The following is a 12,651-nucleotide window of genomic DNA, read 5'->3' as shown; positions in this document are numbered from 1 at the left end:
ACTTTCCAACTGCAGCTCTCACTGGAACAGTCTGTTTCCCACCCCACTCAGATTTTAAGTCTCTGATAAATTGAATGTATGTGTCACTGCTCCATATCCAGCTGCAACACAACAGCCCCACAATACATAAGTCCAATATCCCAGGATAATGCAGGCAACTGAGAAGCTCAATTTCTCCCCTGAGGAGTTCACTTTTAGCCCATAAATTGCTACATTGAAATGAAAGCCAGCGCCACCGAGAGGCGTAAAAATGTCAGCAGAGAGAGCAGTACTTGCAGGGCACAGTGAGAACGCTCTGAGGAAGCAGAGCCGAGATGGCCCCGCGCACCTGTGACAAGACAGTTCCCCCTGGTGTCAGACACGAGCTACTGTTCCCATCAGGAATCACCTGAGCAGGGCGGTTCCTTTCAGGTAAGAGCTGCTTGGAACCCCGAGCTGCTGCTTCAATTATTTTTCCAGTCTCCAGCCAGGAAGGAGCGAGCCAGAAGGAAATGGCAAATCTGAAACGCACCTGGAGCAGGTTGTTGAACCACCTTTGGCCACAGCCCTTTGCCACCCACTTTGACACAGGCAATTGCTGAGCAACACAGATCCCAGTTTGGCCATAGCTGGAGCAAAAGGCAATGGGAGCATTTCCCACAGAAAAATGGGAACCAGTAGTGCTAATGGCCTCTAACCAGCCAGGGATGGGGAACTGGGTAAGCATGCCCAGGAATTCCTTCTTCAGCATTTCCAAGGGACATCATGCTAGGCCTTCTGGTACAGATGAAAGACCTTCACATCACTTCTTGCCTTGGGAAGATTGTGTCTGAGGAGCCTCAGAGCTGGGTTCGCTTGTTTTGCGAATGGAAATTAAAGCTGACTAAAATTTACTAGGTCTTAACCCCTAAATGGCTTCAGAGCCCCTTTGCAGTGAGTGTCTGCTCCCTCTTGGGAGTCCCCCTCCCCCTTGGACTCCTGTCTTAGAAAATAGCTATCCTCATATTGTGATCAGGTTTTTTTGTTTGTTTGTTTTTCTTCTTAATTTTTTTTTCTTTTTTTTTTTTTTTGTCAAGGGAGTCCTCATTTGAACGTTAAGGCTCACCCTCACTCGGCATCTTGTTTCGTTCCTTTCTCTTGGTCCCATTGCTGAGCCTTGCTCTCCAGATCCTCCTGGTAGTTCAGGTTTCAGGGGGCTACAGTGAAGGAATGGAGAGAATTCAAGTTAATAATAAAAACAACACAGATTGGCTGGGCCAGGGATTACAGTTCAAGTCAGATTCAGAAGGTGCAGCTGTAGACAGTGCCATGCATCTTTTTGCAGAAGGCTAGCAGCACCCGGAGCCAAATATTTCCAGAGTCACCACACCCTCTCACTATCTCACTATAATCACACTTGCTCACAGGACCCTCTGCCCTAAGCTCACTCCATCATTCCTTCTGCCCATCTTTAGTGTCAGTTCTTTCTTTGCATTTCCAGAAGGTGGCATTATTAAACTCCATTGGACCTGAAAGTCATTCATGGTTAAAGCAGGGCACCCCAGTCAAGCCAGTGGAGTCACTGATGAGCAAGTATAGAGTGTATGTTTGTGAAAAGTAAGAAGAAATTAATCACTACATTGTGCTGACGGAAGAAACATCAATTTCTCCAAGGTTGTATTTATTTGCTTGAGAGAAAATGAAAGTCTGTGGATGTAAAATTAACTACAAGCAGTTTCACCAACAATTCACAAAGCACATCAGAATGCTCTGTGAATCACAAAGATGACAGAGGCACTCCAATGAAATCCTTTTGTTGTGCCTGTCACAGTCTCATTTTGGTGTCCTGAGTGGTTTCCCCTGCTACTAAAAGTGAACTGAATATTATATAAGCTGGCTGTACAGATTATCTTGAATGGGCCTTTCAGTGAAACAGCTTTTCCATGGGATAGCAGAGTGCCTGGGCCTTAGAAAACATAGAAAGATTAGTAATCAGTAAGACTCTTTCTCACCCTTGATCCTCTGCAAATTCTTTATTTTTTTTAACAAACCTCTTTTATATTACATCTGTTGTGGGAGGAACACACGAGGAGAGACTTTGAAGATGTAGATGTTTAAGATGCCAGTCATTTAATAATCTTTTAAAGGCTACCAGGAACTGAAGTGTTTGAGACTTGAGGGCACCAACACAAAGCACACAGAACACAAAGCCTTTAAGTCTTTAGGCCACACTGTCATCCTTCCTCTGTATTTAAACTCATAATAATAAACAACAAAGTGGCCTGAGAGCACTTTTGCTATTCACCACTGTCTTGTATATATGTGTATATATATATATGTGTGTGTGTATATATATATATATATATATATATATATATATATATATACATACATATAATTTTTTTTCCAGAAAGACCAGCCTTTAAGAAGATGTCATAGTTATGATTAGGTGATAGCTGGGACATTTAGAAAAACAAATAATTAAATCTCAGGCATCAACTGCTCCTTAGAGTGGAAACCGCCCAAATTTCTTACCTACCTGTAGAAATAGCTTGGTAACATTTAACAGATCACTGAACATGACAAAGAAAGCTCCCTGCTGTGCCATTTCACATTTAAGAAGAATAAAACTCATGTTTTTTACACCAGTGAATTTATTTTAAGTAAAATTCAGCATACAAAAGGACTACTTCTGTCATGTTTGAGGTGAGAAGTTTCAGTTCTTTGTTTTTAATGAGGAGTTCTGCCTTCAGCAGCTTTGCAAGCACAGCATGTAGAAAGAAAGCAAATTAGACTGACAAAAAGAATGACTGACACAATTCACAGAATCACCAGTGGATACAAACAGTAGAATGCACAGGGCTGGTCCACTGAAAGAAAAAATGATGAGGGGAATTGCAGCTTAGTGTTGAACAAGGAAAAGATGCTTTTGGCTTAAATAATTTCCTTGTCAGCACAAACAGCTATCTTAGCCAAAGGGAATTCATACATTCAAAAAGATTGAAGTAAATTGTGAGTGAATCACCTGAGAAACAACAACAGTCTCTAAAACTAGGAAATTGCTCATATTATTTTTTAACTTCTCTCTCAGATTGTTCTCAGTTTTGCTGCAGTAAATTTGGAATGCATTAAAAATTACAAAGGAAGAAATAGTGCAATGAACTGGTAGCACAAACACTTTGCTAACAAGGAAGGATGTGAGCTACAAATGTGCAAACTGTAATCCAAACTCAATTGTAACAGAAGAACCCCACAAGGCCAGACCATGCATGAAGGAGCTAGCCACCTGAGAGAGAGGTTGATTTGATGAAAAAGGTAAATGTTTGTCCATGTGTGACAGCCTGGATCCTGCGCCAATCCACACAATCAATCAAAATACTAATTCTTGCAATAGTTGTCCCTTTTTATTTACTGTCATCTGCTTCTCTCAAGGGCCAGCCTTTTCCAAATGAGGGCTTGTCCAAATCATCTGTCCCTGGCCAGCACTGAGATCAGACAGAACGGATGGTACACTGCCATATCAGTGGTACCTCACAGCCTACTTAGTGAGTTAGGTAAATGTCTATCTCCAGTCCTTCCTCGGGCAAGACTCCTATGCCTCCTGTAAAATTACAGATTTATATAAGACTTCCCATAAAAAGATGGGAGTGGCTGAAATAATATTTTGTTGAGAAGCAAAGTTTTTTATGGTATGTTGTTCCACTTTTTGCTTTTATTAAGTTCCTTCCTGTTCCATTTAATGTGCCCCCTCACACACACACTATCTCATACAAAGGTTAATCTCCTTCCAGTCAGGCCAATCAGGTTTGGTCCACCCCTGTGCACTCATGATTTATTTGATCAGTGCCATATATCCTGATACCATTTAGTACAAAGGTAATATGACCTTCTCTTCCCCTGCAACCTTTAGTTTTACAGCAACATCACTGAGAACGCATCCCCCTTTCCCCATAATCTTGCCATCTCCTGCCATTCTCTTTTACTTAGTCTCTGCCAGGTTCTCCAATAAGCATCTGAAAAAAACCAGGCTGCTATGTGTTACAAGGGGTCCTCAGAGCTCCCCTCCTGGAGACTAGAGTTTCCACTCTTCTTTCTCTCCAAGAAATTGCAGGACTCAGATCACCTTTCCACTTTTTTCTGCATTGTATCATTTGCTTTCTTTTTTTCCTGTTTTCTCTCCAGTTTTCTTTGCAGGCTCTCACAGGGACTCTGTCCATTGGTAAACCATCAGAAGGTATTTCAGGAATTCCTTCATGTCTTCTTGATTTTTATGAACTGGCAGATATATTTTTTTAATCTTCATTTTCTGGAGTTCATACATCATACGTTTTCAGCACCTGAAGTTGTAACCATTTTTCTCTTTTTTTGTGGGTGAGCATTCCTCTTTCTGCAGAAACACTCTTGCTCAGCCTCCTTAAAAAGTCAGCCCTTCCCATTTGGCGACTTACCATGAAGTGAGTTGGTAATATGGCAGGTGCATTTGCTACTTGAAAACCTTCTAAAGAACGACTGGGAAAAAGGCACTGTGCCAGGTAGGTGCTTTCTTCAGCCTAATGCCATATGGATCATTCCAAACTGGAATTCACATGGCTGCAGACTTTTTCGCTGCAGATGGCACACCTGAAAGACCAGAAGCATATCTGAATTGTGTCCTGTGTGCTAATGGCAGGTCTCGAAAGACTGCTGATGATGGTCAACATGTCTTGCAAAATGTTGCTGCTGATGGGAAAACAATCCTTAACCAAACAGAGTTCTTATAGGGTCAAGGGAATTTAATATCTGGATTTAGTTCTATCCACCTCTTCATCTGGAAATCAAGAAAAATGATCACTGATGAAATTCAAAGAAGATACCTAGTTTGATAGAGCTGAAAATAATGAGTGGGATGAGTTAAGCATGCAGATGTATGGTGCTTTACTGAGGTGAAAAAAATTACAGCCAGTACTAAGAAACATCAATGCCTAAGAGAGCATTGTAAAGAGCAAGAGGTGTTTTTTTCCTGAAAAGCAGGTACTCAAAGAAAGATTTTCTGTCACAGTTATTGTGGCTAAAGAGCTGAACTTGTGGCCCTAGTGCAACAACATGTCAAAGAAGAGATTAATGAGCCCTTACAGAGACAAAAGAAGAGCAAGAGGAACAGCTTCTGTTTTCTGTGAGCAGAGCTGATGAAAGGGGTACAACAGTCTGCTTATCTGACGTCAATATCCTTTAAGGACTGCTAGTAAACTGAAGAGAAAATGTACGTGATCTGCAGACCAATAACCTGTACTGGAGGAACATCTCCCAGAGACCGATTTAAAAATCTCTACAGATGCAGCTTGTGAAAGATAACTGTCAAGGTCCTTCCCATACAATTGTTTTATTCTGGCAAAACCTGAAACCAGTAGATCCTGCATCTCATGCTGTCTTCACATCAAACTTTTCAGCCAAACATAAGTTATTGGGCAGTATAACTGAGGCATATGAGATATCAGCAAACAGCATAACTGAACAAAAGCTATACCTGTGTCTGGAATAACACCAGAGATTGAACAAGTAAACATATAATCTCTTGTGGACAGAGATTTCTGATTCTTCCTACTCTCACTACCACCTTCTGTAGATTTCTTGTTTCTGCTTCTCGTCTTTTCAGTTTCTGCTGATCACAAGAAAGCAGGCTCCCCTGTTGAGAAATGGCTTGTACTTCTGCTTGGATGGTCTTTTCTGGAAAACAGAGGAGACCAGCACGTGCCAGCTGCCAACACAGCTGTTCTGTAGGCAGGATTCACAACCATCCTACTTGACTACCATATGTTCTCTGTGTTCTTCCTTTTCAGGATCCCCCAAAAGACAAATAAGGCCCATATCACTCTCAAGAGAAATTCACAGAAGCTGCTAAGCTTCCCGCTGTGACAGAGAGCCACAGTAAACCTCAGCACCATGCATGCTCTGTCCTTAGAGCACACATGCATGCACACATCCTACTTCTCTTTCAATATTTTAACCACTGTTATATTTTGTGCTGGGCAGTGGTAGGAGGTAATTTGCTGTATATAAAACCTGCAACAGAAAACATCAAGCCAAAAGGTAGTGTGAATTAACATGCTGTCACATCTTTTTTTAGTAAGGTAAGTAGGAGTTAGGAAGATCAAACAACAGTGATTAAAAGAAGCCTTCCCTACATTAAAATCTATACAGCTTTTCTTCTACAATTACATAATGCAACTTGAAAAATCAGCTATCCATCAGAGAAGGATTAGAAACACACTTCCCCCACACACACCAAGTGCCTGCCACCCTTCTGCTCACTACAGGTGATTCTTTGATTTTTTTTCCCCCCTGAGATTAAGAAAAGAACAAGGTTTGAGTTGGATAGCGCTGGGTGACATCTATGCTTAGTGACATCAGTTTTAATGATTGCTGGATGAGATGAAACTGCTTTAACTCAGTAATCAGTCTCCAAGTGGAAACAGTGATTTTTTTAAAACATTATGTGTTTAATTCTATTTCTGACTTAAAGGGATTATTTCTGATGAGCCCTGAAGAGAGAAGTACTTGTGATATAATCTAAGGAAGTCAAAGCTTCCGTTAAGAGACACAGCTGCTAGTCACATCTGCTTTTTACAGCTGGTAGATACTGCTGTGTAGGTAGCACCTCCCTGGCAGAGCTACCTGAAGAGAAGCAAATGATTCTGCACCCTTAGAGCAAAGAACATTCTTCATATCATCTGAGAAGAAAGGAAGACAAAAGGTAAAATTCATAAAATTCAATTTCTCACACATTCGTGTATCATGTATACTCATGATACGTGTGAATGTAATGCTTTTTCATTTACCTTTTATAACTGCTCAGGTAATTACTTTTGGCAATTTTAAGAATTCTTGCATCATCAGAAGTGGGTGTATTCTGTGAGCATATGTTTTTAAGTATTCAAATATATTAAGTGAAACCTAGATTAGATTCAGTGTGCAGTTGTTGCAAAGCTGTCATTTCTACACCATTGGTGTCAAACAGTTCTTGTAACTTTGTGACTTGTAAATGAGATTAAATTCCTCTCTGTGTAGAATGGAACAGAACTGTAGGCTGGAAAGGTGTCATGCTTGGGACTACACACAGCAGGTCTCAGATTAATGACAGTCAGTGTTTGCTGGTATGTAGCAGCAATACACAGGGCACACAAGTAAAGCTAAGAAACTCCTCTTCTGCTTTCTATTCATAAAATGAAGACGGGGAAGAACATAGCTCAGGCTTAGAGATCAGATATGTTAGGCTAAAAAAATGCCACTTGTGATGTGAATAATGTACAAAAGTAAGAACAGAACTCAGACTTGAATTTCTGGTATGTTAGGCTAAAAGAATGATGCTGTGATGTGAATAACACATAAGACTCGTAAGTCAACAAAATATTTGCCCTGTGTCCAACTTACATCAATTAAAACTCTGTCTATTAGAAAAGAACATACATATGAAGATGACAAATTCCTGTTATTCATTTAGCCACTGAAAATAAGCACTTTTGAAAATAAGCACTTATTGAAAGCTCATGACAGCTTTCAGTAAACGTAATTTCATAAGGAAAGTCTGATGTATGTTTGTCATTGTATTCATATGGTGGGTGACATATGCCTGATGGGAAAGGTAGGTGAGTGAAATTCTGAACTGCTATGAACAATGAGTTTGCTTTTTAGTTTGTTCTACATGGAACTTAACCCTCTCTGATTTGACACCTGTGGCCCACATCTTTCATTCCCATGCTTTCCTGTCATCCATTTGAACATTCCTTTGTACTTGACATGCAAGTTGCACAGAGCTGCACGGATTAAGCACATGCATGCTAAGGACAGTACTTTGTTCAAGTGTGCACATGCATCCATCCCATAATGCTTACATAATATCTGAGAACCTGCAGTGAATCGTGTGCCGAGTTGTGAGTCAGTCACTTGTGATTCAGGTTTGTGGAGTAACCACAGGGTGTTGACGCACTGAAAGTCACTGACATTTTTATATTCTTCCCTTCTCAGAACTGGGGGAAAAAACATGAGTTCTTCAAGTACAGAGTCCCTTGAAGTTGAATTCTCAACCTTTTATGACTATTATGATACTTATTATGATGCTCCAAAACTATGCAGTAAAGAAGGCGTCAGGAGGTTTGCAGCCTCCTTCCTACCTGTTCTGTATTCCCTGGTATTCCTGGTCGGGCTCGTTGGAAATATTCTGGTCATCGTGGTTCTCTTAAAATACAAGAGGCTGAAGAGCATGACTGATGTGTACCTGCTAAACCTCGCCATTTCAGATTTGCTCTTTGTTTTATCCTTGCCATTCTGGTCTTATTTCTCAGTAGACCAATGGGTTTTTGGAACTCCTTGGTGTAAAATCATTTCGTGGATCTACCTGGTTGGGTTTTTCAGTGGGATATTTTTTATTATGCTAATGAGCATAGACAGATACCTGGCAATTGTCCGTGCAGTGTTTTCCTTGAAAGCAAGGACTGCCTTCCATGGCTTGATTACTAGCCTTGTTGTATGGCTAGTAGCTCTTTCCGCCTCAGTCCCTGAGCTTGTATTTAGAGAGTCTTTTAATGAACATAATTATACTACCTGCAAGCTGATATTTCCAGGCAATTTCACAACCTGGAAACTTTTTTCCACTTTGGAAGTCAACATTTTAGGGCTCCTAATCCCTTTTATAATTATGACATTTTGCTACTCCATGATCATTAAAACATTAGTTCATTGTAGAAATGACAAAAAGAATAAGGCTGTGAAGATGATTTTTGCTGTCATGATTGTGTTTTTCTTTTTTTGGACTCCCTACAACATCGTTATTTTCTTACAACTGCTGGAATTTATGGGAGTCTTTAAAGACTGTCAAGTGAGCAGAAGCCTGGACTATGCTTTCCAGATAACTGAAATCCTTGGTCTTTTTCACTGTTGCCTCAATCCAGTCATCTACTTCTTCATGGGGGAGAAGTTTAAGAAGTACCTGAAGATGCTCTTCAAGAACTGGCAGTTACCTGGGTATTTCTGCAAGTGGTGTGGAGTTCACATCACTTACCACCCTGAATCTACTAGTTCATTCCAGACACAATCTACAGGGGACCAAGATGGTCTGTAACACATTTCAGACCAGCCACTGAATTCAGCAGCAAGCAAACTGACAACAGCGGGAAATTTGAAAAGCAGGAACTTTGAAAAGCTAAGCAAATGCAGACACATTTAACAATAAGTTAGTGCTGGATAATTACTTACTTCAGCTTTATTTGTGCCTCTAGATTTTCTGAATATTATGACAGAAGATGTACCAAATGTGGAACATGGGAGATGGACATGCAAGGTTTCTCCGCTGTGATTACAAATCATTGCTCAGCTCTGTGCAAAGCACTGCACTGCGTGGCTTCCTTTTCTCCAGCATCAAGACATTGGCCTGCATGGAGGGGCAGAGGTGAGACAGCACCATGTCATCAGCACATGCACTTGGAAAACATATTCACATATTCAAGAAAGATGATTATAACCATACTTTTTTATTCTGCAGTTGATCTGTGTAGGACTTGCTCACCTGTGACTCTTAGGCAGCTATTAGCAGTACCTGCTGCTTTTAGATGTATCATTTCAGGGCGGATGATATACCCCCTGTTATTAAGAAAAAGGACAAAATATATTCTCTATGTGCACAAAGACACAAAGCAAAGCCATTACTTTTCATTGTAGGGGAGTTTTCTCTCAGGTTGACATATATGCCTATATGTAAGTGTATATATAGGCATTTTGAATTATTTTATCACTGTAACTATGGATAGTAATTCTGTATTTTAATTAGTATAGAAAATATTTTGAATATTTTTGAATAAAGGTGTTTTAAAAAACTTATTTTCCAGCACGTGTGAATAAATTCGAAGCATCTTGGTTAAAAGTATATATTTTAAAATTAATGTCCTTTCTTCCAAAAGTATGTAACCCTAAGACTCAATTTTCATTCACTGGAGATGCATCTGGCAAAACAAAAGAAAGTAAAAGCAGAGATTATGTAGAAAGGGTCTATCATAACTTAGAAACCACCTAAAATCCTTGCATTTGATAACAGCAAAATGCAAACAGTGTGATACCCCAGTAGCCGCTCACAGGATATTAATTAATCAGAGATCTCTAACAGGAAGGAAACTCACACAGCAGTGTTTAGATTTTGGCACAAAAATTATTTTAAAAGAGGCAAAACATCAGTAATGGGGTGGCAGAAAAATTAAGGGTTGAAAGTATTAGAAAATATTTCTACTATGTTTTTTTTTTTTTTGCTGGACAACAAGAAATCAGATTACTTATTACAAATCAGATTAATTATTTCCTTACACTGTCAATAATTAAGTGCCTGCTCAGCATTTAGCCAAGGCTGAAAAGAGTAAACAAAGCCTTAAAATTCATCAGGAAAGGACCGAAGAAGAAATGTAAAAAAATTGTAGTGCCATTGTACTCATCACTCTAAATGAGAGACATAAGTGGAAGCTCATCTCCATGTGATCTCTCTCATGATACAAAACTGAAAATAAAATGCAGTACACTTAAATCTCTCACACACATATCATAATTTTGGGAATGCAATACCATTTGCAGTTTGCAGAAGATGGCATGCAAATATCTGCATTAATGCAGATAGTAGTAATAGCTGTGGAAGACGAAGTAAGAAATAGCCTTTATTCCCAAGAAAAAGACTATAAATTCTTAATACTCAAAACCTTAGAAGCCTCTGCATAAATCACTTGGGTAAAACTGATAGAGTGGGTTATGTCTTTTTTGAAAAGGAAAAGGAAGACAAATTTCAAGTGTGAGGTGCTTTAAATTCTCACAGATGTCACTGAAGCCATCATAATATCCCAAGGTGGCATAGCACATCATTCTCAGATAGTGATGCTGATAGCAGAGGCACTGTGAACTGCTCAGCTATGTACTTGTCTGGTGCAGAGACTAACCTGGAAGACAGACAGATTCCCCTGCAGCTTCTTTTTTCTTTGTCCTGCCCTGTGATCCCTCCAGTCAGCAAGAATGGTCCTTGCTTTCCAGACTAAGGGAAAGGCTGCCTGTGCTAGCCTGGAAAAAAATGATGGTTAACAAGGAAGAAACAAGCTGTAGAATCTTGACAGCTGTGATATAAGAGACATCCAGGGCAAAGAGTGGTATGAGGGAATGGATTGCAGGCTGGTCCAGGTCTGGGCAAACTCTGTGGTGAGGGAGGATGCTGAATCTGGTCACACTGGAATTAAAGGGGTGCACCCAGCAACCATGCAGCCATGCCACCAACAGAGCCAATGTAGAGCTCCCCCTCCCACACAGAACTCAAGTTTGTCTCATGTCACCAACTCGGCTTTGTGCACATTTCCCTTGGTGCAGAAGGTGCCTGGTGCAGCCAGAACTGCTCCCAGGTGAATGTTGTCTTGTTCCTCTGTGCCAAATAGCCTCTTCCAGTTCTCCCAGTAATATTCACAGCTGTTCAATGCATGTGCTGGATGAACAACTCAGTTGAAAGCTCTGAGCAACTTTGCTGTGTTGGGTGCAAAGAAGAGCTCATGTTAAATTGATGGGTTTGGGAATGAGCTCCTGGGGCTGGAGCTCATTGAACATGGGGGGCTTCCTCCTTTGTCACCTGAACAAACCCCTTTCCCCCATGCATCAAACTGCAGTGGACAATGCCACTCCTCTTTTGAAGGAGGGCTTTGAAATCTGCTAATGAGAAAGGATGAGATAATAGTATTAATACAGACAAAAATAAAGTGGGGATTTTCAAAATGTCTCTTGACAAAGGTGTTATTTTAGTGGAACAAAAGTTCCCAGCAATGAAGAATGTGTGCACAAATCCACCAAACCATGAAAGAAAATTGATAGACATTTGAGTGAAGCAGAGCTGATTTATTCTTAAAGCCACATTTTTACATCGAGGTTCTTCAGAAGGCCACTCTGCATGCTCTCTTTAATTATGCTAGGCAGTCATAGAAAGGTAGATGAAGGGGGAAATCAGCTAATTAAATTAAATATAAAAAAATGATGAAAAGATAACAAGTTGATTGGTTTTCAAAGCATGCTTAGGCCACCATAGTCACTCCCTAAACAAAAAGCTGAATTACACATTTATTCTGGAGGACAGCTTTACCCCTTTTAATTGTGCAGAAGCAGCATTATGGTCAACAGCCTGCTCCCAGTCAATCTGCTCCTCTCAGTCTGAGACCCAGTGAGGAGCTGCAACTCTCCTTCCTAAACTGCACCTGGTTGTCACTGTCCCAGCACCAGCTCTGCACACCTGTTCTAAATGGGAGTAAAATTCCACAGGCACCATAATGCTCCTCTGTTACCAGGATGCTTCTAAACTGCCAGCAGGGATCTACATCACACATTCTCCTTCAAAAGCTCTTGATTCTTTGCAGTTTTATCCAATATCTCTCTCTCAACAACACAACCAGAGACAAACTTCATCACATCCTGCTCTTATGTCAACATCTCCATCTGACTTGATTTACAGTTAGAAATCAAGGGCCATTTAGTGCCCTATATTAAAATAGTGCTTAAGGCAATGCCTAATGAAAGTTCAACTTTGCTACTCCAGTCACGAAAGGAGACTGGAAATGATACAACAGTGGTGAGATTTGTAGTATTTGTATAACTGATAAGACCATTCAAAGGAGAAGGAGTGGTTGTTGTATCTACAATCATCTTACGGTGACACAGCAA

At 40.3% G+C, this 12,651-nt stretch overlaps 1 protein-coding gene across 1 annotated transcript; it reads left to right on the top strand.

Annotated features, from left to right (window-relative positions):
* Positions 1-7,975: 7,975 nt before the first annotated feature.
* On the top strand, positions 7,976-9,052 carry LOC134046412 (C-C chemokine receptor type 4-like). Its single transcript, XM_062496870.1, has one exon. The coding sequence runs from the start codon at positions 7,976-7,978 to the stop codon at positions 9,050-9,052; it is 1,077 nt and encodes a 358-aa protein (XP_062352854.1).
* The last annotated feature ends 3,599 nt before the right edge of the window (positions 9,053-12,651 follow it).

The sequence above is a fragment of the Cinclus cinclus genome, chromosome 1, assembly GCF_963662255.1.
Source record: "Cinclus cinclus chromosome 1, bCinCin1.1, whole genome shotgun sequence".
NCBI classification, from domain to species: Eukaryota; Metazoa; Chordata; class Aves; order Passeriformes; family Cinclidae; genus Cinclus; species Cinclus cinclus.
Note: the sequence above shows the minus strand (reverse complement) of the source record. Positions and strands in the feature narration are given on the sequence as shown.